This window comes from Rosa rugosa, chromosome 3 (genome assembly GCF_958449725.1).
Source record: "Rosa rugosa chromosome 3, drRosRugo1.1, whole genome shotgun sequence".
Taxonomy (NCBI): Eukaryota; Viridiplantae; Streptophyta; class Magnoliopsida; order Rosales; family Rosaceae; genus Rosa; species Rosa rugosa.
The window spans coordinates 31441420-31468642 of record NC_084822.1 but is presented as its reverse complement, the minus strand read 5'-3'; the positions used below and the strand labels follow the sequence as shown (position 1 = coordinate 31468642).

Here is a 27223-nt window from a genome sequence, read left to right as displayed (position 1 = left end):
TCTGGCACGGTTTCATAATCGATCCCAATTACAATTACTTTACCATTCTCTCTAAAAACCTGTAACTGCTGAGGAATAGACCTAGAAAAATCCACATCAATCAAGATTCTTGCGTAGAGACCAAGTGAATGGTTGGCAGTTCTAGGATCAAGCTTCACTGGCATACCTACTCCATGTGTAATCTCAAACAAGGTTTGGTGTTCCCAGTAAGCAAAACCCAAGTCCCAAACTCTAACCCACACCTGCGCAAAGGATGTTTTTGTAAGACACTGGAGAAAAACTTGTCGTCCACTTAATCAAACAAAAAAATCCTGGCTTCAAGTTTACAGAGCCTAAAGACCAGACTCGTTGCATGTTTTCTAAGGAACTCAAGTGCAGCAAGAAGAATCCCTTGCCCAAGGGTGCCACCATCCAATCTGACAAGGATGGCCAGAAGAAGCGCAGACGCTGTGCAGGCTCTGTGGCATTGGGGACAATTCCATTTCGTTGGAGTAAAACTCTACCCACTAGATTAGTCTTACAACAATTCAGACCGCGTTGGAAGGGATCCTTGGAGATACAAATTGAGGCAAGCTCGTTCTCAATGAAAGAAGTAGGGAGATCATCAATTGCGAAATCAAGAGGGGGTTAGAGGAGATGATGGAGGCATATGAGGGTCGCGGCTATGCCGTCGGTCTGCTGGGATCGCCGACGATCTATGGGCGGGGAGAGATGGCAGGAGAAGTCATGGATTGAGAGGCTAGGGCTTAGGCGTGTGAGCGCGTTTCATGGATGCTATTGTCAAGACAAAATTTAAGTTAGTAAAAGATAAAACTTAAGTTACCATAAAAGGAAATAGAGTGTGGATTGTAAAATGGAGAGTGTATATATTTATCTTCCTTTACAAAATATACTGCCTACAAGAGTCAATTTGGCTCGAAAATGTGTGCAGCTGGATACTAGATGTGTATTTTGCAACAATTATGAAGAGGATGCACTGCAGCTATGGGGCCCGCTGCAACTTGAGGTACGTAACAACCCTTCATCTAATGTTCATGCATGGCTTCTGCATGTTTATGATTTGCTGCCCAATCACAAGCTAGAGCTCTTCTTCATGCTTGTTTGGGCAATATGGGTGGAATGTAACAATGTTACTTGGAAGGGGACCTCCTTTTGTCCCGTGAATACTGCTACCTGGGCTACCAAGCTCCTTGAGGACTACCATGCGGCCCATCCGGGGTCACCAAAGAAGAAGTCAAGGCATAAAACTCAGTGGCAGCTGCCACCTCGAGGTAGGCTGAAACTAAATATTGATGGCGCATTTCACAGCGCTACTGGTCAAGGGGGTATTGGGGCTCTCATCAGGAATGAAGATGGTGTATGTCTCGCTGCAATTGCACGTCCCTTTCCCCATGCTAGATCCGCCTTTCAGATGGAGTTGGAAGCCATGAGAGCAGGACTTTTACTCATCATTCATCAAGGATTAGTCAATGTTGATATTGAAACTGACTGCTCTTTGGTGATTGCTGCACTCAAAAGTGCCACGGAGGACTACTCTGAAGTTGGTTGTATTGTTGAGGATTGCAAAGCATATCTGCATGCAATTTCTTCTATTAATCTATACTCTGTCTATCGTGAAGCAAACGGTGTGGCCCATAGATTGGCACACCTTGCTAGTGTTGATTACTTAGATGATTACTGGTTAGATGAGACTCCTGTGATTATCCGGGATGCTCTCTTTGAGGATTCTTGTACTAGTACTCGAGGTGTAGGTAATATGTCCCCCTCGCTGTACAATCATCATTCTTATTCTATTAATAATATTTTCGGGCGTGGGGTTGAGCCTCCCAGTTAGGCTGGGTTCCAAACCCCGTTTCAAAAAAAAAAAAAAAAAAACAAAAAAAAAAAAAAAAAACAAAACATACATTTTGAATTTGAATGTCATTTATCAGCATCACATTCATGTATGATTATCCCAAAAAAAAAAAAAAATCTTATTCTTTGACACTAAGCATTTTGTTCATCTTTTAATAACTATTTAGCATTAGCTGGATGATTATCCCACTCTAGCTATTCCGTATTCTATTACTGGGGGAAAAAAAATGAAGACATTCTATAATTAAGTAGTAAGGGTCAATACAATATTTCAAATTACAACTTGCATTACATCTCCAATTTGAAAACTACTTGTCTTCAATCTTGAACCCGTTGATGTATCATATAGGAGGCAATATTTCTGCCATTTTATTATCATAGTTTTAACCGAGTCAAGTATGAATAGGTCTATGGTATGTAAGTTATGTTGGATACAGAGATATTCTGGTTATATGCATTAATACACTAGTTTGGCTTGATTTTGAATTAGTCCACTTCTATATCAAGCTACTCTGCTTTTGTATTAAACTAGTTTACTTGATGTATCGGTACATTAATACACCATAGATGAACCTATCAAATATAATAATTCTTGAATCATAAGACATGCATTATGGCTCTTATAAATGAATAAAGACTCGTTTTTGAACAGTCTAGGTATATCACTTCCCTTTCTTTTGGATGACATGCAATTAATATTCGTTTCTGAACTGCTCGTCAAATAGACAATCTAGTGAAAGAGATATCATATAGAATTACAGAACTCTAGATTTTCATGAATCAAGTAGGAGCAAACAAATCTGATATAATTTTGTTATAAGAAATATATATATATATATAATAAAAAAGTAAATAAATAAATTAAAACCTAAGAAGGTCATCAATGACATATTCCAAAACTATTTATACCAGGTCTAATAATTAGTAAAGGCAGAGATTATCCGATAAGAGTGGTGCTATTCGCACACCAATTTTCTCTATTCACACACCCCTTCTATTTTTCCATTACTTTAATATAATTTTTTTTTATAAATTACCCTAACTACCCTCTCTTGTTATTATATTTTTTTTTCTTTTTTCTTTTTTCTATTTGGCAAGTCAATCATAAATTAAACATCATTATACAATAAACCAATTTTTCTCGTGAATGTCATTGCTGATTAGAAAAAAAAAAATTGATGGGCATGATGAAGTGTAATCTGTCAAAAGTTCTGTAATTAGTGTGGCAAAGATTATGGCTCAGATGAAAAATCACAATGTAACTGAGTTTGGGGATTTAGGTTTGTCATCATGACTGCTATACACAATTGAAGAAAGATATAAGCATATCACCTAAACTAAAGGAGATCCAAAACCTCTCACATCTGATTAAGCAACGTTGATTCAAGATACCATTCCTAGTGACATAAAACATTTTGTAGAGTGATGATATGACTAAAGTCAAAATGAAATCAAAGCATCACTAATTTCAAAATTAGCAATCAACTCAAGTCAAAACCATGATTAGCAAGCAAGCCATACCAAAATCAAACTAAGATGAACAGAACGCACAAATTTAAAGCTCCTAGTCCACCAAATCGCTGAGAAATCGATCTTTTTAGCGGAGAGCGATTGATTGAAATACACCAAATAATTTCAGTTAGAATCTTACCAGGAATGATAGATTCAAAGGGGCTCGAATGATCACTAAATTCATATTTTTCTTCCATGTCTCAATTGCAAATCAAATTTTTTTCTTTCCAAAGATAGGTCTAAAGTTGCTTGTTCTGCCATAATTAAACTTCAAAGTATCACGTTAGAGAGATAGAATGACTATGCTAGAGAAGTTTTTGATGGAAAAGAAAAGAGAAAATCGTAAAGAGTTTTGAAGTTTTCTGTGTCTGCAGGAAAATAAGGGTTTAGGATTTGGGGATGATTGGCTTGCCAAATAGAGAAGAAAAAAAATAGAATTGCAAGCGAGTGTAGTTAGAATAATTTGTAAAAAAAAAAAATTAAAATAATAGATAAATAGAAGATGTATGTGAATAGAAAAAATGGGTGTGCGAATAGCACCACCCATGTGATAAACTCAGAAGAAATCATGACTTGATTTCATTTTAATAAATAGAGTACAGTGTGAACGCGAGGGATTCCTTCCTTCGGATGCCAGAAGTGTTTTCAAGCAACTGAAAAAGACATGCAGTTGCTCTAAAGAACTTGGCTGCGCGCCAAGATCCATGCTGGGCAAGTCTGAACTTGAGTTAAACAATCTCCCTAATATACATTAGACGCAGACAGGCCAACACATTATGTTCCAATCGTTCGTTTTTGGTATTAACAAATTAAGCTGGATACGTACTACTGAATAAGAACTACAAGGAAACAACCGAATAACACCTACAAACATATATATGTTTTATATAAAACCTCTGGCCGGGGACATCCACAACCAGTTCATCAAAATGAAAAGAAAGACTTGGAGGCAGAAACAGATAGAGAGTGGTTCCACTTTGATACATCCACACAATGACTAGTGTTTGCAATTGCATCTGCCACGTCTCGAAATTTAAATTGATAGCACACTTTCATCAGCTGTACGTTGAATACTACATATGACCGAGGCATGACCAACTTTTTTCCGGATGAAGCAATAATGAGATTCCCAAAATACCTTGCTGAAATTAGTATAGTGAATCATCCACATTTAAATTATAGTTTCATTTGCAGTTGGTAAGATTTTTCTATCTTCAACATGTCACTTCATATGTGACATTACAAGTAGATCGCACGGGCAATCAATTTCCACAGCGAAAACTAATGGTTAAGTCATATATATATGTTAGATCAAATATGGACTTAACACATATATCATCATAAAGTAATTGATGATTAGCTAAATGTCAAATCTAGTTTAACATGGATACAAACTATAGATCAATACTACTGACTTAATGAAGCAGTGTATCAATTCATTAAGGATAGTAATCAATTGCTTAGTCTACAAGAAAGGCTACAAGTTGTGATACATTAGGAATCTAACTAGGAAACCTAATCCGATAAGGAATGCTTTAATGGGAAGCTTCTTGAGGTTTAAGTCTCCTATATATATATATAGATGAATTGGTCCCTGATTACTACCGACGTTTTGCATAAGTTCTGTCCATTGAGAAGCAAGTTGGTAAGTAACAGAAGGCCATATTCAGTGATCAGAGTTTGCAGCTACATAAGATGGAATCCATGCCTGTTATTGCTGAAGGTAAGTTTTAGTTCTTTTTGAAGGAATTGTGTCCTAAAACAATCATTTTGATGTAATTATTATTGTAATTATTATTATTCAAAATGGCAAGTTTATTGTTCATTGCTTATACTTAATATTTGATTGAACAAGGTCCAAGGAATATGAGTTAAAGAGAAAGTAATCTAAAGAGTTAGATGTGTGAGACCTTTACTCTTTCACACTCTTATCCTAAAAGGTTCCTAGTCATAGGATTATCACTTGGACATTGATAATCCGGAAAGACTAGCACATACTATGTATGCTCAATATGGAGGATGATATGTCTCTTGTCATTTGTGTAGAGACACTAATACAAGTATGTGGGTGCTCTTAACTTAAAGAGTATACTGAACGCGATCATTAGAGTTCTTGTATGGAGTCTTACTTACATGTCAAACTTGAACTCTAAATTGCAATAATACAAATTAGTCCTTTGACCTGAGACACCATAGTTGTCTTATGAGTGAATGGATTATCTCTTGATGATGCAATAATATTGTGTCCCTTAATGGATATAATAGATGCATTCATTGGTATAATCAATTCGGTCATGGAGACATGTGAGTGTACAACAAGGAATCTCTATCCTTAAGTAAATAAGGTGTATGTTCAAAGATGTGATTCAATGAGTCTTTGGCCAAAGCATTGAATGAGATTTAAAAAGGAGTTTTTAATCACATTCTAAGAATCACATAAGAATGAAAATCACATTAGGGGATTGACATATCAATTCCATACCCCGATGATGTGATTTAGAACATAGTGTTAGAGAAGGACCGTATTGTATTGTAATTCCAATTGAATAGGTTCTTTGTCATTCTACATTAACTAGGGTAGTCATGATATGTTGCAAGACGTCACTCATGACTTGTGAAGTCCCCGAGGATTAATAAACATTTATTATCCTAATAACAAGGGAGAATCAAAAATGGAGTTTTTGATTCGTAAACAAAATAGAATGGTTTCTATAAACTTCACTGCCTTGTTAATTAGAACCTAAGAGATCGCACACCATATAAGTGGATCCTTGAGATAGTATATGAAGAAGATTAAACAAGAGTTGGTTATGAGCAAATAATTAATTAGATTTATTATTTGAACATAATTAGGATTTTCGGGTAAAACCGAACCTATTGGGCCTAAACGATTGTCGGGTTTTTTGGTGTGGACTTGGGCTTCACTAAATGAGATTTAAATGAAAGCCCAAGATACATTTTTAGTGCCCAATAACATGTATGGACCAGCCAAAATATTGGCTTTATGAAAGTCAATATTTTTCTTTTAGTAATTGGAGTTATTTCCTATTATATAAAAGGGAAAGCATGGACAAAGAAATGTGAGTGTCTCCACACTATTATTTTCAGATTAGAGAGAGAGAAAGAGAGTTCTCTCTTGGTCCATTTTTCAGAAATTAAAGGAAAGAAGAACACTTGCATAATTTCTTCTTTTCTTTCATCTTTCTTCATCTCTTGATTCACTTGGTGAAGATCCTTAGAGGCCATATATTTTTGTGGCTTTACTTGTTACATCAAGGAGGAGATTACAAGCACAAGAAGGAGTATAAGAAGGAGTTCTTAATTCAAGGTGCTTCAAGGTGGAGGAAACACACACAAGGAGAGATCAAGGAGAGGAACTTTGGTGGTTCACTTGGATCGGATTAAAATCACGCTCCAAGGGTGAGTAGAACATAAACTCCCTCTTTGTTCTTCCTTACTATGCATGCTTTTTTTATATACATATCACAATAAGCCAAGATCATGGGTTAAAGGAATGGATTTTATGTTTAGTTAGTAGTTTAATTGTTAAACTTATTCCGCACTAATTAAAAAGTTTTGAAATCCATCCATTCCTTCACTTCTGTGATTGTTGTCAAGTTGATGTGCATATGTTGTGAGCATATATATATGGTTTTACAATTGGTATCAGAGCATAGGCTCACAAATATGATAATCGTTTTAGGGTTTTGCAAAACAAACATAAAAAAAATAATAATAATAAAAAATAAAAATAAAAAGGGTTTTTGCTTTACGGGTCAAATAACTGATCAGGTAACTGACCAAGTAACTGGTCAGGTGCCTGATCAAAGTAAGTTACTTAATCTCTTGACCCAGTCGCAGCAAACGCAAGAGCCAGGCCCAAAACCCGACCCGAAGCCTTAAGAACAAAGGACCGTTGTTCTACAACGGTCAGTTTCGATCAACAAGAGGGTATGGGACTGGATTCGGAAGTGTTTGAGGTGTTTTCATCTCAGAAGGGATTCAAACCCCGATTGCTGTGAATTAAGATACCAAGAGAATTGTTTTGCTGCATCTGGATATCGTATTCATGCTTCCGCTGAGATTTTTTTGCAGCAAATTGGGGAAAAAGCAAAAATAGGTTTTTCTGTGAAAATTGTTTCGATTCATAGCATGATAATTGAGTTTTTGATTGTGCTCAAGAACCCTAGTAGCATTCTCGGCGTGCGTTAGGTTAGAGTAGATGGTGACCGGATGAAATTTACAATTTCTTAATTGTTCTGTGGATTTCTTGGAATCGAAACAATTGTTTTTGAATGTGTATGTGTGATTTGATATGCATGTTCAATTGATTGATGATATGGTATTGTATCTGTGATTGTGTAAAATTGTATGAAGAACAAAAATGTCCCAGAAATTGTTTACACATTGTTAAAGTTGACAGATACAAGAGCTTAATTTTCTTGCAATGATGAATCTGGATAGAATATAAAGTAAAAGAGCTAATATGTTTTGTGATTTTCTGTTGGCATAAGTGATTATGATGCACAAAGCATTCTTCATTGATGTTGGTAGAAGACACTGATCAGGTAACTGACCAAGTAACTGGTCAGGTAACTGATCAAGTACCTGATCGAGTAACAAAACTGAAATTGTGTTTTGTGTTTTAAAACTATGCTTTAGTTTTATCTTCCAAAGAAGTGGTCAAGTGTGGTTTTAGAATACAAGACAGCAGTATGCATGCTTAATGGAAATATATTTGGATACTTGGAAATTTTTCTTCTGTCTAAAGATGTGGATGAATTTCCTTGGATAACATGTTTTGATTAAGCATGGCATATTGATAAAGAACTCCATGATGTTATGCTTCTGCTCAAAAGTGTTGCTTAACATTATTTTTGGTTATGGACTGATATGAATGCAAGTATGGTTGTTTAGGTTTTCTGTGTGATCTTGTCTTGGTTGCTTAAAGCTAAATAAAACACAGAAAACTTAAACATATTTTCTTTACAAACTGAGAACTCACTCGAATTTTTGTTTTGCTCCTTAGGTAACTCTTACATGAACTTGAATAGTGTCTTGATGTTAACTGGAACCAACTATAGAGCTTGACTAGACTCTGTCAAAAATTATATGGGAATGCATGAGAACATAGACTACTGCTTTACTGAGGATAAGCCTGAAGAGTTAAATGAAAAGAGCACCAAGAAAGATACTGACCTTTACAAGAAGTGGCATAGATCCAATAGAATGGCTAAGAACCTCATCAGAACATCTATGTCTAAGACTGTCAGGGGAAGTATAGAAGAGCCTGAACTAGCATCAGATTTTTTGGAACTCATAGGTGCTAAGTTTAAAGAAAGTGAAAAAGCAGAAACAGCTAGGCTGACCAAGGAGTTTCATGACCTAAAGTACATGGGTTCAGGAGGAGTTAGAGAGCATATTATGAAGATGATCAATATAAATGGCAGACTCAGGGAGCTCTTGATGGGGGTTAGGGATGAGCAGGTAGTGAATTATGCACTACATTCCTTGCCTAACAGTTTTAGTCATCTTAGGACCAGTTACAACTCTCAAAAGGGAAATTAGACTTTAGATGAACTCATATCCATCTGTGTGGATTAAGAAGCTAGGATCAAGGAAGAAAAGGAACCTGCTACAGCCATAAACCTCATAGAGAAGCCTAAAAGGAAAAAGCCCCAGAACAAACTCAAGCCTACCAAAGCCATAACTAAGAGTTCAACAGCTGCAGTGGCCAAGGAAAACAGGCCATTTAGGTTCAAGTGCTACTTTTGCAAAAGAGTAGGACACATGAAAAAGGACTGCACTGGCTATAAAAATTGGTTAGCCAAAAAGGGTAAGATTTTTTCTAATACAGTTTTTTCTTTAGAAATTAATCTTATAAATGTTGAACCACAGTCTTGGTGGATAGATTCAGGCTCACCTATTCATATTACTAATTCTTTGCAGGGATTCATAAGGAGGAGAATCCCAAAAAGTGATGAAGTGAACTGTGTGTAGGCAATGGCATGAGAGTGGCAGTCAAGGCTATTGGAACCTTAAAGCTCGATTTAGTATTAGGAAAATTGTTAGTTTTGGACAATGTTTTTTATGTACCTTCCATGAGAAGGAATTCGGTTTCAGTTTCTCTTTTAGTAAAATCTGGTTGTAGACTTGTTATGGATAGTAATGGAATTCTTATTTCTAAAAATTTTGTTCAAATTGGTTCTGGTGTTATTATGAATGATTATTTACAGTTAAATTGTTCAATGGCTCAACAAGAAATTTTACTTGTTGAAAATAACACAAACAGTACTAGCACTTTAACAGGTGTTAAAAGAACCAAACTAAATGAAAAGTCTGCATTTTTATGGCATAGAAGACTCGGCCATGTTTCAAAAGAGAGACTGAAAATTTTGGTGAAAAAAACAACATCCTAAATGAACTTGATTTTTCTGATCTAACAGACTATGTTGAATGCTTTAAGGGAAAAATAACTAATACTAGAAAGAAGACTGCATATAGAAGCCAAAACTTATTAGAACTCATACACACTGATATATGTGGACCATTTAGGCATCAAACTATCTGTGGGAATGTGTATTTTATCACATTCATTGATGATTTTTCTAGATACAGTTATGTTTATCTACTTTCAGAAAAGGCACAAGCATTGAAAGCCTTTCAAATCTTTAAGTCTGAGGTAGAAAATCAACTAGAAAAGAAAATCAAAACAGTGAGATCAGATAGAGGTGGTGAGTTCTATGGAAAGTACACTGAATCCGGCCAACAATAGGGTCCATTTGCCTTGTTTTTGCAAGACAATGGAATTAAAGCTCAATACACAACACCATATAATCCACAACAGAATGGTGTTGCAGAGAGAAAGAATAGAACTCTTTTGAACATGGTTAGATGCATGATGTGTACAACTGGTTTGCCTAAATTTCTGTGGGGTGAGGCTTTAAAAACTGCAAATTATATTTGCAACAGAACACCTAGCAAAGCTATAGAAAAGACTGCTTTTGAGCTTTGGTGTGGCAGGAAACCTAGTTTTCATCACTGCCATGTTTGGGGATGTCATGCAGAAGCTAGGATTTATAATCCAAGCTTGAATAAACTTGACCCCAAAACTGTTAGTTGCTATTTTATAGGTTATCCAGATAAATCTAAAGGCTATAAATTATATTCTGCTCATCATTCACCTAGAATTTTTGAAACACATCAAGTAAAGTTTCTAAGTGAAAAAGTTCACAATACAAACCTTGAGGATTTAACTTCAGATTTTGAGGAAATTGTGTCAGATGAGAATATAAGTGTAGTATTGCCTCTAGAACAAGATGTAACTGATCAAGTCACTGGTCGAGTACCTGACCAAGTAGCTGTATCTGGTCAAGTAACTGATCAAGTAACTGGTCAAGTAACTGACCTGTAACTGGTCAAGTAACTGACCAAGTAACTGTAACTGGTCAAGTAACTGACCAAGTAACTGGCCAGGTAACTGATCAAGTAGCTGTAGCTCACCCTAATCCTGAACATCCTCAGCCTAGAAGATCACAGAGAGCAAGAAAACCAACTTATGGGGGGGGGGGGGGAGAGAGTGACTACATTGTTTATCTGCAAGAAGCAGAAATTGAAATGGACTGTGCAGAGGACAATGATCCAACTACATTTAATCAGGCCATTGAAAGTAGTGAATCTCATCAATGGCAGCTAGCAATGGAAGCAGAAATCAATTCCATGAGTCAAAATGCAGTTTGGGAATTAGTTGAACCTGACCCTAATCAGAAGCCTATAGGTTGTAAATGGGTTTTCAAAACCAAAAGAGATGCAAATGGCAATGTAGAGAGACATAAAGCAAGATTAGTTGCCAAGGGTTTTACACAGAAGGAGGGCATTGATTTTACTGAGACTTTTTCTCCAGTTAATACAAAAGACTCGTTTAGGATAATCATGGCTTTAGTGGCTCACTTTGATAAGGAGCTGCACCAAATGGATGTTAAAACAACATTCTTGAATGGTGAACTAGATGAAGTGATTTATATGAGGCAGCCAGAAGGTTTTGTACAAGCTGGAAGTGAAAACTTAGTGTGCAAGTTAAGAAAATCAATTTATGGCCTAAAACAAGCTTCTAGACAGTGGTACAAGAAATTTGACTCGGTGATTTCTACTTTTGGATTTACAGAAAATCTTGTGGATGAGTGTGTTTATTTGAAGACAGTTGGGAACAATTTTATTTTTCTGGTACTCTATGTGGATGATATACTTTTGGCTAGCAGTAACATTAAACTGCTTAAAGATACCAAGAGCTTTCTGTCAAAGAATTTTGACATGAAAGACTTAGGAGAAGCATCCTATGTACTAGGTATTGAGATTAAAAGAGACAGGGTACAGAGACTACTTGGTTTGTCTCAACAGAATTATGTTACCAAAATTCTAAAGAGATTTGGTATGGAGAAGTGTGCAGCTGGAGAAGTCCCCATGTCCAAAGGAGATAAGCTAACTAAGAAGCAAAGTCCCAAAAGTGATGTTGAGAAAGAAAATATGGAGTCAAAGCCTTATGCTAGACTTGTAGGAAGTCTCATGTATGCACAAGTCTGCACTAGGCCAGACTTGTCTTTTGCAGTAGGGATTTTGTCAAGATTCCAATCTAATCCAGGCCATGAGCATTGGGTAGCTGGGAAGAAAGTGTTGAGATACCTGCAGAGAACTAAAAGCCACATGCTAGTTTATAGGCAAGTGGAGGATCTGAAACTCATTGGATTCTCAAACTCAGATTTTGCAGGGAATTATCCAGACTCCAAGAAGTCGACTTGTGGATATGTATTCATGCTTGCAGGAGGTGCTATTGCTTGGAAAACCATGAAGCAAACTCTTGTTTCAACTTCTACTATGCAAGCCGAATTTATTGCAGTATATGAAACTGTGTGTGAAGGACTTTGGATTAGGAATTTTTTGATGGAGACCAAAGTATTGAGTCACATTGTGGCTGGCACACTTGTGATTTATTGTGACAATGAGGCTGCAGTTTTCTTTAGCAAGAACAGTAAAAGGTCAAATAATTCCAAGCATATTGATCTAAAGTATTACAGTGTTAGAGAAAGAGTAAAACATGGTGAAATAGCTGTTTTGAGTATTGACACAAATTCACAGCTAGCAGACCCCTTCACCAAGGCCTTGTCAATAGCAGCATTCCAGAAGCATATAGCAAGCATTGGAGTTTTAGCCAATTTAGATTCTTAGGTTCAGTAGAGAGTTAGTCCAGTTGGAGCAATTAAAATTCTAATGTTTCTGAGTTCTTGTATTTTCAGTTGTGATCTTTTGTTTTATTTATCACAACTCATTTGTAATGACAGATTTTATTATTATCAATAAATTTTTGACGTATTTCCAGTTATGATTTTGCTGCATCTTTATTGTTTTATTTTGGAAATTATCATATTGTTTTGAATATCATACTTGCTATCAGATGGTTTAAATCATGTAAAGCATGATGCTAAGGTTCAAGCAATAATTTTAAGCCATCAGTGTTCAGTAAATTTTCTTGAGTTTCTGGTTTTAGAAACATAAAGTAGGACCTAATATATGCTTACTTGTTGATACACATTAACATATATTGTATCACTTCTGGTTGAACATATGTGGATTGCAGAAGCTTGTGTTAGTGGTTTTAAAACTCTGCATTTTTGTTTAAATGTATACTGTTTCTTGCTCTGCACAAGTAACTGTGATCTGACCATGTTGGAATGGATTTTCGATTTGAGTTTGTCATCTGGCGCGCACTTCAGTAAGTTAAGTAGGTTTTGATGTTCTCTGGTGCAAATCGTCAAGCATGATATGTGTGAGTCCAAGGGGGAGATTGTTAGATCAAATATGGACTTAACACATATCATCATAAAGTAATTGATGATTAGCTAAATGTCAAACCTAGTTTAACATGGATACAAACTATAGATCAATACTACTGACTTAATGAAGCAGTGTATCAATTCATTAAGGATAGTAATCCATTGCTTAGTCTACAAGAAAGGCTACAAGTTGTGATACATTAGGAATCTAACTAGGAAACCTAATCCGATAAGGAATGCTTTAATGGGAAGCATTTTGAGGTTTAAGTCTCCTATATATATATATATACATATATATATATAGATGAATTGGTCCCTGATTACTACCGACGTTTTGCATAAGTTCTGTCCATTGAGAAGCAAGTTGGTAAGTAACAGAAGACCATATTCAGTGATCAGAGTTTGCAGCTGCATAAGATGGAATCCATGCTTGTTATTGCTGAAGGTAAGTTTTAGTTCTTTTGTGATTGTTGTCAAGTTGATGTGCATATGTTGTGAGCATGTATATATGGTTTTACAACATAGGCATCTTTCGAAAACCTGGCCATCATTCATTCACTTAAGCTAACACAATTTTGAGATCTCATCATTCATTTCAAACTCTTACGCTACAAGCATTACATTTTTCTGAAATCCAAACTCAAGTTTGACCCATGAAATCGGGCTCATAACATGATCGAAAGGATAAAGAGCTTGAATACCATGTTAAATAAAGAGTTAAAACATCATATTTAGGTGATTTTATTTATCTTTTTTTTTTTAGTAAGACTTGTTGTGGTTGTTCTCAAGTCTTGATTAATGAAATTGCTAAATACAATAGGGGAACATAATGCCTAGATCTCATATTACAATAATCAATGCGAGAGTATCTCGAATAATAACAGAAGCCTCCACTTATTCTATATATTCAAACATGTGCCAATTAGTACGTTTTCTAGGCAATTCCATTTGCTTTATAACAGTGACATACCAAAAAGATAATGTTAAATCAAAGCCAGAATAACTAAATCAGCTTTCCCACTATATTTCCGCTTGAAAACACTTCATTTGTTCCATCATTAAGAGGCTACGTCCATTTAGAAATACAAACAGTTCGTTGCCTCACTAGCTAAGATAGACAAGACACACTTAGTACGTAGACAACAACAAAGCCCGGATAGCCCTATCAAATGTAAGTAGGGGCTATTGAAAGTAAAAGCCAACTAATTAGTAGGAGCTTGGTGAATGTAAAAACCATTATAGCCCAATGTGGACGCAATGTATGAATCCGAGCCCAACCTTCATCCAAGATAGCAGGGAGAAACCAGCCCACGTAGCCCAGCCCAAAGTTTTCAATGAGCCACCCCAAAAGATCCTGCTAAACTTGATGGCTACATGTGCGGATTTGCACGCATGCACTACACTGCAGTCTGCTTCAAGACTAATTAGTTTGAGTAGCGTTTGATGAAGAAACCAAAAGCCACTACGAATTTGTTCGAGTAATTTTTGAATTTTTTTTTAACAATAATGATAATAATTGAACTATGAACGATTGTAATAATTTAGATTAACATCCCTTATAAAATTGAGAGTATACATCAACTACAATTAGTCTGAATCTAGATAAAAGTAGAACATGCTAGAAGGCCGTTGTACCATACCAACATGCTCTAGTAGTCTAGTACAGAAGAATTGAACACATCTCTTGAAAATAAGTAACTAAAGCAACAGTGTAAATTCGATTACTTCTTGTCATATCAATTTACTTGATTAATCTTTTTCAAAACAATAATAATAATTTAATTTAATGATATTATCAATTTAACAGAATAATCTCACCCTTGCATTTGCATAGCAACGCAACCCTATAACCAAAATAATTACACGAAGACAAAAGATATCAACCTCTACATATACATGAAAAGAGTCACTCGCGCCTTAGAACGCGCCTAGAGAAAAAAGTCCAAGCGTGAGATCTGTGCTCTCTCCCGGTCGGACGCTGCCAGTGCCCTCACCGCAGCGCTCCGATCTGGGAGAGGAGAGTCCTTGGTGTGCGCCCGCCGTTTTTGTTTTCAACCAATGCTCCTCTCCTTGGGTTGTGGTTGTGTAGGAAGATGCTGGTGCGAGCCGGTCTGAGTTTGCTAATCAAGCGATAGGGTCGAATAGTTTCAGATCCGGTGACTGCAGAGGGGGAGAGGGCTGTTTTGGGGGTTGTTAATCCCGATCCGGTTGTTGGTTGGATCGGGTAGTTTGGGCAGCCGTCGAGCAGATTGGAGATCTTTTCGGTTTTGGATCTCGATCTGGGTTGGCGTTTTGTCCCAAGGGTTGGTGTATTGCTTCATGCGGAGAGGCTGCAGGTCTGTTGTGATCCATCGGTTCTTGATCGGGGGCCGGTTGGTTCACTGGCAAAGGTTGGAGGAACTGGATGGGAGATCCAGATTGTAGCTGAGGTTGTTGCAGGTCTGGGTCGAAGTTTGGGTCAGGTGTGAGCTGCTTTTAGATCTGGGCTTGGCTTGGTTTCTGGATTTGGCTTAGCTCTGATCCAGCTTTGGTCTAAGCCTGGCGGGTGCACTTTGTTTTTCTTCAGTTTTAGTTTTAGTTTTTTGTTGTTGTTTGTGGTTGACCCGTTTTGGGTCTTGTTGTGCTTCAATGCTTTCAAACACCAACGCCTATTGTGATGTTGATCCTCTAAACAGATTCTATCACGTGTATTCACTAGCCGACGAGGTGGAGATGACTGGTGCTCATTCTTCCTTCTTGGGTCTGAGTCACGACTCAGTTGGTATGCTGGCGTTGGATCGAACCATTCTATGGCCCGTTTGCCGGTTTATGGTTATCTGTAGCCTCATTGGTGTTCTGGAGTTTTTAGCTCCATTTTTGTTTATCAGAGTTTAGAAGGTTATGCTCAGATAAGATGATTTGACTGAGTTAGAAGTAGGTCTCTTGGTTTTTGTACTACAGTTCTTCCCTGTTTGTAAGTTGTAACTTTCCTTCTGCTGGAATGAAGTATGGATGATGATTAGATCAAAAAAATAATAATTACAGGAAGGTGCGCTATATAATGTGGTTTCATAAAATTTGGAGACATTTATTCACAGATAAATTTCTTTACAAAGGAACAAAAAGCAAAAGAAGAATACCATAACATACTATTCATTGATAATCAAGAAACGTACATCTAGGATACTCCACTGGAATTCATATTTGGCTGCCTTGGAATAATTCACACGAGTTCTAGATGCAAATTAAGGTCCAGACAGTAATATCTTGTTTTTATAAATCTAAAGTCCCATGTTCTTCAGATTCAAAGAAAGTCAACTAGAACTCCATTAAGAAGACTGCAAAGATACCAAAAAAATATCATTGTTTTTTACCCAGTCAAATTAATAGGTACATTCTTATGGATCGACATTATTAGTATTGCTACTACTCAGAAAACGTGCAGCTTGGCCACAACTTCTGCATAGTGTGCATGGTTCTGGGAGAAGACTTTTGATGCTTCACTATTTCTTGTAATCCTTATCCTCTATATAAGAATTATGTTATCATGACTCGGGAATTATTCTTTTCTTTTTTTTTTTCATAGTTTTATGTTTGTGTCTGAATCACCTGCTTCCATTATATAAAGGAAACAAAAGAATTCAAAAAAGGACCCATTCTTTGTTAGCATATATACAATTTCCTTCAAAGATAAAAGAATAGCACTAGTTGTTGGGAACTTGGAATTGAATTCTCCTACTATTCAAAGATAAAAGAATAGAACAGTCAAGAAGATATTAAAAAAATGTCACATTAATATGAGGTTAGGGTCTGGATGGGCCGGGAGCTGAAATGTAGTTTGGAAGATAGTGGGTTTGTTGGGATAGGGTCTAAGCAGTGGGTGGAGGGTATAAACTATGAAGAACAAATCAAAATGAACTACTTATGCGTCAACATACCTCATTCAACATACCGTTGGTTTAGTTGGCCTCGTCTTCGGTTGTGTTCGAGTTTCATTCATCAATCATTAGCAATTAATAAAATTGATTGAATTGAATCGAAACTCGCTTGCGAGTTAAATATTGATTGTAAATTACTATAACAACTGTAATCATATTTTAAGTGTGATAATACAACGGGAGATAACAGAGAAACATCTTTAAGAGATTAGTCATTTTGAAATCAATTTAAATTTGGCTAATTTTAAGATAGCATACAATTCCAACAGAATAGTTAAATAAAAGTCAAATTTAACTTTGTCTAAAATCTCTAGTTTTTATTATTATTATTTTTTTTTTTTTTATATGTCGGTGAGCTGTGACCTGTTGGTAAATTATAATTCCAACATTGTATAGGTCATGTGTTCGATTCTCACTGACATATGTAAGGGTGGGGTGAGTTAAGGGTTTTTTTTTTTTTTTTTTAATTTATTTTTTATAAATTAGATACAGGATTAGACGATATTCGTTCCTCTGTGGCAGTCGATTTGGTGTGACTGGCACCTACCCACAATCTCGAAAGAAAGGGGGGGCCATGTATCTAATTATATTTAGTTAGATAGGTCATAGGACAAAGAAAATAACTAAACTCTAAACGTATGTTTCAACTTCAACGCGCGTTATTTTTTTAAATTTGATTTATAAACATAGAGCTTCATTGAAATAAAAGTTAAAAATTGCCTAGCTATATCTAATTTTTAGACAATTTAACTCTTGAAAATAGTCGTTATTGTTTCAAATGCTTAACCATGTGTTGTATTTACTCATGAACGTTAGTGTAGCTCAAATTCGGTAAATTGACATTTTTCAGAAAAAAAAAAAAACAAAACTGAAAGATTAAGGAAAAACAAAAGAAATAAAAAACACAGACCAATTCTTCGTTTGCATATAGAAATTTCGTTTAAGAATAATTTTGGGGTTGAATTTTCTTATACTCCTACCCTTCCTGGTCGCATAATGTAATTAATAGTCAAATAAAATATTTTAATATGAAGTTAAGGATTAGTCTGGGAGCTATAACTACTTTGGATGATAGTGGATTTGTTGGAATCAAGACAAGGAGTGGGTGGAGGACTGGAGGGTATGTACAAACCATCAAATTAATTAAAATCGAATCAAAATTCTTTTATGCATTAAAATATAAACATATGCGACATATTATTCGTCAGGTGTGATGTATATCACTACTTAATTAGGTATATCAGCTATATCCACTTTTCGTAACTAATTGAAACTTGAAAGTTAATCATTTTGTAGATCTAATTACTATATATATATATATATATATATATATATATATATATATATATATAGAGGCTTGTTCCGCTAAGGAGGTCCGTTTCTTAGCTGAGGAATGGATTTCCATATTTTGACAACTTTTCGATCACATATTCACATCTTAAACGTTCAGTTTTTAGGTCCTAATGTATAAATCACTTCTGCAAATTTTCAGCCAAATTGATGATCGTTAAGGCATCCAAAACTGCAATTTACAATTATGAACACGAATAGTTTAGGTTGGACAGATTCAGTTCGTTCATTGATTTAATAGAGTTGGATACCTTAACGATTATCAATTTAGCTGAAAATTTGCAGAAATAATCTATACATTATGACCTAAAAACTAAACGGTTAAGATGTAAATATATGATCGAAAAGTGATCAAAATATGAAAATCCGTTCCTTAGCTAAGGAACGGATCTCCTTAGCATAGTAAGATTCTATATATATATATCAAGTGTATAACAGTGAAACATGCATGGAGTATATGTAATAGTGTTACTCCAATGAATATATAGCGAGTTAGATACCTTAGAGATCAGCAATTTGGCTGAAAGTTTGCAGAGATGATCTATATATCAGTATCTAAAAACTGAACGGTCGAGATGTGGATATGCGACCGAAAAGTGACCCTAAACTCCAACCTCGCACTTTAATTTCAGAGCGAGGCCTCGCTCTGGATAGGATCTGATATACATATATATATATATATATATAAATATATATATAAGGGTTTAAAGAAACTTAACATAAAGAAATTAATTGTTGATGTTCAACTTTTTTTTTTTTTTTTAAATAAGGGCTGGTGCCGGTTGCCCTCAAGCCTTGATTAAAGAAACTGTCGAATACAAGAGGGGGCATTAAGCCTAAACCCCATATTAGAATAAGCATAATGAGTAGAACCCGAAATGATTTCAAGAAGCTCAACGTTTTAGGTTAACACAATTGAGAAAATGTGGGAAATAGAAAAATTAGAGGTTTGATACTATCAAATGAAACCAGGAACGTGTCCACTTTTATCAGTTTATGTCTACAAGTCAATCTTTATTTTCAGCAATGATGTCACATTTTGATATATGTACCGTACACTTCTATAAAATGCCGTCAACTGTACCATGAAAATTCATATTCAAGGAACCAATTAGGCGCATGTCTACTTCCAACATGGAAGCTTCAGGTGTTGATCAGCGAGACAAGTATCGTTCTTACATGTATGGAGATGGAGAGAAGAACACACAATGGAGATCTGGTGCCCCTCCTAACTACGATGTTGTTAACAAGCTCTTTGAAGAACAAGCTCTTTGAAGAAGGCAGAACCAAGGTTCGATCTCTCTCTCTCTCTCTCTCTGAAAATATATAGCTAATGAATTGTGCATTAATAACTGAAGATATGGCCAGCTGGGTCACTGGAAGAAAGAGTTCAGAACCTTTTGAAGACATACGAGATGGAGATGTCCCACAAAGCAAACCCTCAGGACTTCAAATCTGTTGATCCAGAAAAGTTCACTTTCGTCCAGAATGGTATATATATTTCTGTTGTTACTTGTTTCTATTTGAATAATTATCTTTTGATGAAACATATACGTTAATTTACATACATATATACTCTGCAGGGAAAGAACCACTGAGTATTGAAGATATTAAGAAAATGGGTGGAGTCTATAACGTGGATCTGCAAAGCTCTCTACCTGAGGAGTTTCAGATCTACAAACCAGCTGAGGAAACAGCAGAATCGTCCCATAAGCTTTTCACCACTACTTTTCCACGTGGATTTGCAATCGAGGTCCTTGAGGTCTATTCCGGTCCGCCGGTGATAGCCTACAAGTTCAGGCACTGGTCTTACATGGAAGGTCCTTTCAAAGGGTATGCCCCTACTGGAGAATTGGTTCAATTCTTCGGCATCGCAGTTTTCACGGTACGTATGTACTTGCTTTGTTTCTCTTTATATTATGGAAAAATAATTTCTTGACCTCTACTTGGTTGCTAATTTTTAGTTGACTCGGGTTTCAGGTGGATGAGCAGATGAGAATTGTAAAGGTGGAGTTCTTTTACGATCCTGCAGAACTTATTGGAGGGCTGACGAAGGGTGCCAAAATTGAAAATTGTGGTGGAAATAGTGCAACCACAAGTAGTTGCCCTATCCTTAGGAACAAATAAGTTCAAATGTAATCTTGTTCAAAATAAAAATAAAATGTAGTATTGGCCAAAAAAATAATGAAGCAGCATTGAGGCCATCGTATGGATGGACAAGAATTATTATTACACCTTAATGATTATTAAATATTGGATTTATCGGAATATCATTTTTTTTTAATAGGATTTGATATTATTAGAAATCAAAGCCATGAAAACAGGCCAGAGTCTAACAAATACTTAAAGCATCTTTATTAGCAGACTCTCTATTTTGGCTTTTTAGCTATTTTGGAGAGCATGCTTAGCTTTTTATCTATTTTAGCAACTGCACCAGACTCCTAAGTGGCTCTCCATTATAACTTTTAGTTATCTCACTCCTAAATATAGAGAGCGAGATGAGGCTCTCTATAATTTAAAATATTCCTTTTAAGTTATTTTATGTAATTTATAAATACATTTAAAATATTTAATATTCATTTAAAAAATAATATAAATTCAAAACTAGCTAAAATAGAGAGCACTGATACAGACGTATTTCTAAAGTGGCTAGCTAAAATGACTTTTTAGCTATTTTAGCTAAAATTTGACTTAAAAATGGCTAGCATTGCTAAAGATGCTCTTACACAAGAAACCTGGTACAAACACCAGATATCCTATCTAAACCTATACTAAACTCATTAAAGTCTAAAAGGACGCTCGCTGGAGAGCAAGCCTAGCTAAGCAAGAATAACTCGCTTCCTAAGGAAAAATCAATCATCTAGCCTATTTTGCCAACACTCAATTGTGGTACAAACTAAAAACTAGAAACATCTTAGAAAAGCTCATAGAGAAAATTCCTGCTTTAAAAGACTTGCATCCAGATGTCTAGGCACCATATATAGAGATCTAAGAAAGCACCATCTCCTTCCCCTTAGGGTTGGAGGTAGTACCATCTTCAGTCCCCTCAGCAGCTAACAACCTCGGCAATAGGTTGGTCTTCTTGCTCTCTGAAATTTGCTGACTCAAGTTGAGCCCTGGCCTAACGACCCAAGCCCAAACCCGAGCTGAGTAAATAGAAGCCCAATCATGCTGCAAGGCCATCGCCGCCGCCGCCTGCCACAAATCATCTGGCGGCTTGCCTTTCCACCACACCATCTCTCCTCGATCAGTGACTACCAAAACCAGGCAAATCGTCACTATCTTTCTTTGACAAGCCTTACAGGGACAAAACTCGATAGAATATCGGCTGGTACAGTCCGACCTCAACTCTGCTGCAGCCCAACAACTTCGTCACCCCACTGAGATCAAAGGCAACCCTGACAGATATGCTTTCACTACTAGAAAAAACACATACAAGGACACCAAACAAGGACACATAATTTATGTGGAGTCCTTGAAGGTTTTTAAGGACACACAACTTCAAATTGAAATTTTTTTAGTGGGTGGACAGTTTTTAACGACACGTAAACCATTTTTGTTGTGTCCTAAGATTGGGCTCCAAAACTGAAATCCAATTGAAATAAAAAAGGCGGAGCTGCAGTACTTGGCGTTTTCGATTCCCTCCCGAAATTTCACTTCCCCCTCCCCGACTTGCACTCCCGCCGATTTTTCTTTTCCAAAAGTTAAACTTCCCACTTGTTTTTTTGCACACAAATTCCCACTCTGGCCTCTATTTTTTCATTGACCTACCTCTCTCTCTCTCTGCATCTCTTCCTCATCGAATTCAATCACCACAGACAAGTATTCTCTCTCCTTCTCGATCTATCTATACCGTTTTCTTCTTGCCAGATCTGTGTGCTTTGGTGCTGGGTAACAATTGTTTCCTCATGATTCCCCGTTGGTTTGCTTTCACTAGGATCTACGAGCTTTCTCCGTTGCCGTTAACGAGGATCCGATCTAAGAGTCTTGACTGGCGGTGGCTTTCTTCTCATCCAAATCAGAATTAGATGGGTATACCCCAAATCGATTTTGATTTTCTATGTAATTTGGGATTTCTGATTCTGTTTCTCAACCCCAAATCGAAATCGAAACTGGGAGATTATCTACTCATCCCGTTCAGGTAAGATTATCCAAGGGTTTCTCAGATTCTGTTGTTCTGTTTCTCTTCAACTTCTTCATTATTAGATATATATAAATTGGTTGGATGTATATTCAAGTTTGTTTGAAATTTTACTTTGAGGAATGTGTTTCGTTTTATCATATGTAGCTGTTGATTTTGGTATTTCTATTTTTCTCGCTTTCATTTATTTAGGTGCTGGTTTGGTTGCCAAGATGAGCAGAGGCACCCTCTTCTCTCATCTGTTTATCAGGTATAATCTTCAAACTCTATCATTTTCTAGGTTGTATTTCATATAGATTTGGATATTGAAGGAATTTTGAATGAAGACTTGATTGTGCAACAGATTGGAACCTAATAATGAGTAGCTTGATACTTGAGATTGTTAGTTAATCAAGGCATGGTAACTTTTTTCATTATCAATTTATATTCACTAGGAATCTCAAGTAGATGAACTGTAATAGCTAGTCTAATTGGTTTTTTATTCTCTTATCATTCCACAGGACCCAACAATGTTTGAAGCAATGACTAGAGCAATATTCTGAAAGTGATGTTTGAGAGGTAATTATTTTTATCAAATAAGTAGTTTCTGAAATGGGCTGCCCAAGAAATTAAAAACCTTTGAATGTAATTTTGAAAGTAGGAGAAACATTTTAACATGTGTTCTATATCTATCCTTGGTACAGATGATATATCCTCGTTTGAGAGGTAGACTACATGTCATACATCCTTTACATGGCCTGGTAAGTGATGTTGGGTATAATTTTTTCTTTTCTCTGTTTTTTTTTTTGGTTAGTGGAAGGCTGCTCTTGGGTTTAGTTTCAAAATTCTGCATTGTCAATTTGTCATGATGCTCTTACATCATTGTGTTCTTTAATATTTCAGTGTGCTTCAATATGGATCCCCTTTAATATTTCTGTTTGTCATGAATAGATTAGTCAGAGGCTCGGCAAAAAACACCGCCTTTCATAGGAGTTTTTGCTATCTAGACCTTTGTTGGTTAGTTTTGAATTTGATGCATGCACTTTTGACTTTGGTTTTGTGGGTGATCGATATTTTTCTTTGTAGGTTTTGTGAGGGTTGGCATTTAAGCTCAGCTTTGTGCAATCAAATATGGGAAATTGTTGAATTCCAGTTGTCAAGTATTCGTTTCTGTTTCGGTGCGCCTGTGAGTATTTTTCTGTGTTCTCCATTTTCAGTTCAGTTTTGAAGTATTGTTTTCATGTGTGTGTGACTAAGAGGATGACATTGCTGTGATGTTTGTATATAAAGGCATCTCATTTCTGTTTTGCGCATTTTCAAATAGGTCCATTTTCCTGTGGGAAACTGGGAATCTTTAAGTATGGAGATGTTGATGCAAGTACACTAACCAACTTAATGCGGTTTTCCTTTCATTTGAGTATAATTATTATACTCATTTTTGTTTCAAGAAAATGAGTATAATAATTATCATAAGTATCTTTGTTTAAAGAAAGAACTCATTTTTTGTTGTTGTTATCATCTCAGTGGTCATTGATGGCTTATTTAGAAATTTTGAGATTCTCAAGAAAACTGGGTTGAACAAATGGTACCTATATTTTCAGTTCTATTCTTATTTCTTACTGACCTGTGAAACAAAAATTTATATATTACTACCCATGTACAGTTTTTGAGTTTTTATAAAAGTTGTATTCATCATGTCCCATGTAGTTTTTCCATCGATCTCTCTTCTTGATGATGCAATTTTGAATTATCTGTACTGTTTCCATCACAGTCTGAGGTCCGGATCGTGCAATGTGTTTCATTCTAAAGCCTGTAGACAAAAATTGCGGAGGGACAAACTGAATGGCAAGTACGTTCCAGTTTCATCCTTAATGTTCATAACCTCATTGTGTTGTATCTGTCTTCACAATATATCTGTCTTCACAAGTACACTCTAGGAGTGTTAATATGTACTTGATATTGGTTTGTGCTATATTTATCAGGTTATGATTGAAGATATTGGGAAGCAGATTAAGCAACTATAAACCTACAAGGTGCAGGACATTGATTTACTTGACTAGAATTGTTGAACTGTAATTTGTTATACTTTATAAATTTGTTTGCATATGGTGTATTTTGATTCAGTTAATATTGCATTTGGTGGTGTATTTTGAGGGGTGTACAATTGGAGAAAGCTTCCTTTTATTATTAATTAATTTTTTTTTTTTGGGTTTTTTACAAGTTTTAAGGACACGTTTTGAACGTCCTCTATGACTCTTTTAAGTGTCCTGTTTTAGTTTTAAGGACACATATGAGTGTATTTTTTGTGTCCTCTTATGGTTTTAAGGACTCCATTTTCAGAGCTTTTAGGACACAATTTGTGTGTCCTAGTATAGAATAGAGGACACATATTAGAAGATATAAGGATGCAATTTAGGTGTCCTCTTATGGATTTAAGGACATTGCATCTAGAGCTTTAAGGACACACAAACTGTGTCCTCGTATAGATAAGAGGACACATTTTCTGTGTCCTTGTTTGGGACTTACAATGACTCCCGGATAGAGGACTCATTTTTAATGAGTCCTCGTATGTATTAGAGGACACGGTTTCAACGTCCTTAAATCCTGTTTTTTTAGTAGTGTTTGTCTCAATCGGAATCGGAATCGGTCAATGACAGTCCAGCCTCTCCCTCACCCTGTGTTGCCTCGACGCACGACAAAGATCCCAACAAAGCGAGAAGAAAACCTATAGAACTCTACCGCCAGATCGGAGAAATCCCGAAACCCACCACCACTACTCGATGATGATAGCCCAACACCCACAACAAGAAGCCACGGTGTTGCTAGTTCAGACGGACATCGGAGAAAACCCAAAGAGGGTTGTTTGCCGCCGCTCTAGGGTTTTTTTTAGGAATAGTATATCATTCGACAAACTATCAGTCATAATATTATTCCAATAAGAAAAATTCAAATTTGTCTCACTATGATTCGTTTATCATTAATCAAACTTAATTAATTTGGGCGGTTTTGGGTTGGAAGATGGAGTAATGAGTATATCATAATATTCAATAAATTTAGTTTAAGGAAATTCCAAATCAGATTGTTTTGAATTACTTTTGTATTAAATGATGGGTCATGTATAGAAATTATTATTTTTACTTAATTGTTTTAGGTAAATTATAAAACTATATAGACAATATAAGGAAATTCCGGGAAAAAAATAATAATAGTTTAATTGTGTTTAAGGAAAACTGAATTGGGAGAGAATTGAGCCGTACTTTCATTGATAATAGGGGCCTCTTTATATAGAGGATTACAAGACATAGAATCAGAGTTGTACGAGGAAAGATAATCGTACAATTAATCGGATATCTGTGAATATCTCTAATTCAAAACCCTATTACAACTAGGTCAATTAACCTAGAGTTTGGGCCAGACACATATTCTGGATTTACTTGAACACTCCCCCTTGTGTCGCCCAAATGTGGTGCTCCTCTCGTTGCCTCATTAAAAACCTTGCCGAGTAACAAAAACCCTGTGGCACAAAAATAACTTCGGTCGAAGGGGAAAAAGAGCACAACACACCCTTTACGTTTCAAGACCATACATGTAGACATCTCCCCCTGATGTCTGCATCTCCCCCTGATGACTACGGTCATGGGAGTTTGGATAACTTTCGCAAACGATGCTACCAACATGTTTCTCGAAAGTGGAATTTAGGCAATGACTTAGTGAGCAAGTCTGCCACACTGTCCTCATATCGAACCTAGTTCACTTTGATCTTGAGGAGAGTCTGTTGTTGCTGATTATGCTTGGTGTTGACGCTTTTGATGTAGCCTTACTTCATTCGTTCAAAACAAGCAGCATTATTGTCATGCCCCAAATTTTGAATAAAGGAATTCAAATCCGAAACGCGAGAACAAACAATCACAAGAAGACTCATAGAAAATTTTTCATTAAAACTAAGCAACAAACAAACTGAACTCACAATGTCAACACCGACTCGTTCTCTAGAGTCAAATATCACATCACCAAGTGTTTACAAATCAAACTGAATATCAATTCAACGTGTAACCACTCTCACCAACTCACTACACAGCGGAAGACTACAAGTATGAGCGCCATTCTACACCCACGTGACGGAAAGTCCACCTCAGTTTCGATAACGATCACCCGATATTCTAACCTGCACAATAAACCCTACACCATAGAATAGTGCACCGGGATTGAACAAAACAAACCCGTTAAGTTTTTTAAGCCCGTATGAGTAAACTCAAATAAAGTGACTCACGTCACGCATGCTTATAATTTCTCAACTCGTGAAAAGAATTAAAGCAACAAGAACATCAAGTTCAAATTAAACAATAACATGCTCAACAATTTCAACCCAACTAAAAACCCACATGCTCTGTCTCTCAATTCATTTTCCAATCACTACAGATCACAACCCACAACTGTACCCACAATAAGAATTCAGCAAAATCAGTAATCCCTGCATAGAAACTTAGTTAAGGAGATCACATGAAAACAAACAAAAGAATTCATAGTAATCCCTGCATAGAAACTTAGTTCAAGAGATTACTTAAAAATCAAACAAAGAAACCATAGTAATCCCTGCATATAGTTTAGTTCAGGAGATTACATTAAAACAAACAATACAAAAG

At 36.1% G+C, this 27223-nt stretch overlaps 1 protein-coding gene, 1 long non-coding RNA gene and 1 pseudogene across 2 annotated transcripts; all 3 read left to right on the top strand.

The window, feature by feature from the left end:
- Positions 1 to 853: 853 nt before the first annotated feature.
- Positions 854 to 1834, top strand: LOC133737560 (uncharacterized). Its single transcript, XM_062165087.1, has one exon. The coding sequence runs from the start codon at positions 854 to 856 to the stop codon at positions 1832 to 1834; it is 981 nt and encodes a 326-aa protein (XP_062021071.1).
- A 17710-nt stretch (positions 1835 to 19544) lies between these two features.
- On the top strand, positions 19545 to 20728 carry LOC133738481 (pathogen-related protein-like; annotated as a pseudogene).
- Positions 20729 to 22641: 1913 nt separating this feature from the next.
- LOC133741295 (uncharacterized) lies at positions 22642 to 23902 on the top strand. The gene is made up of 3 exons (XR_009861791.1): positions 22642 to 22851; positions 22945 to 23341; positions 23667 to 23902. It is a non-coding gene; the product is annotated as an uncharacterized LOC133741295 (long non-coding RNA).
- Positions 23903 to 27223: the final 3321 nt, after the last annotated feature.

Excerpts from the sequence above, each read along its gene's own strand:
- LOC133737560 (XM_062165087.1), top strand. The coding sequence starts at position 854 with ATGGAGAGTGTATATATTTATCTTCCTTTACAAAATATACTGCCTACA.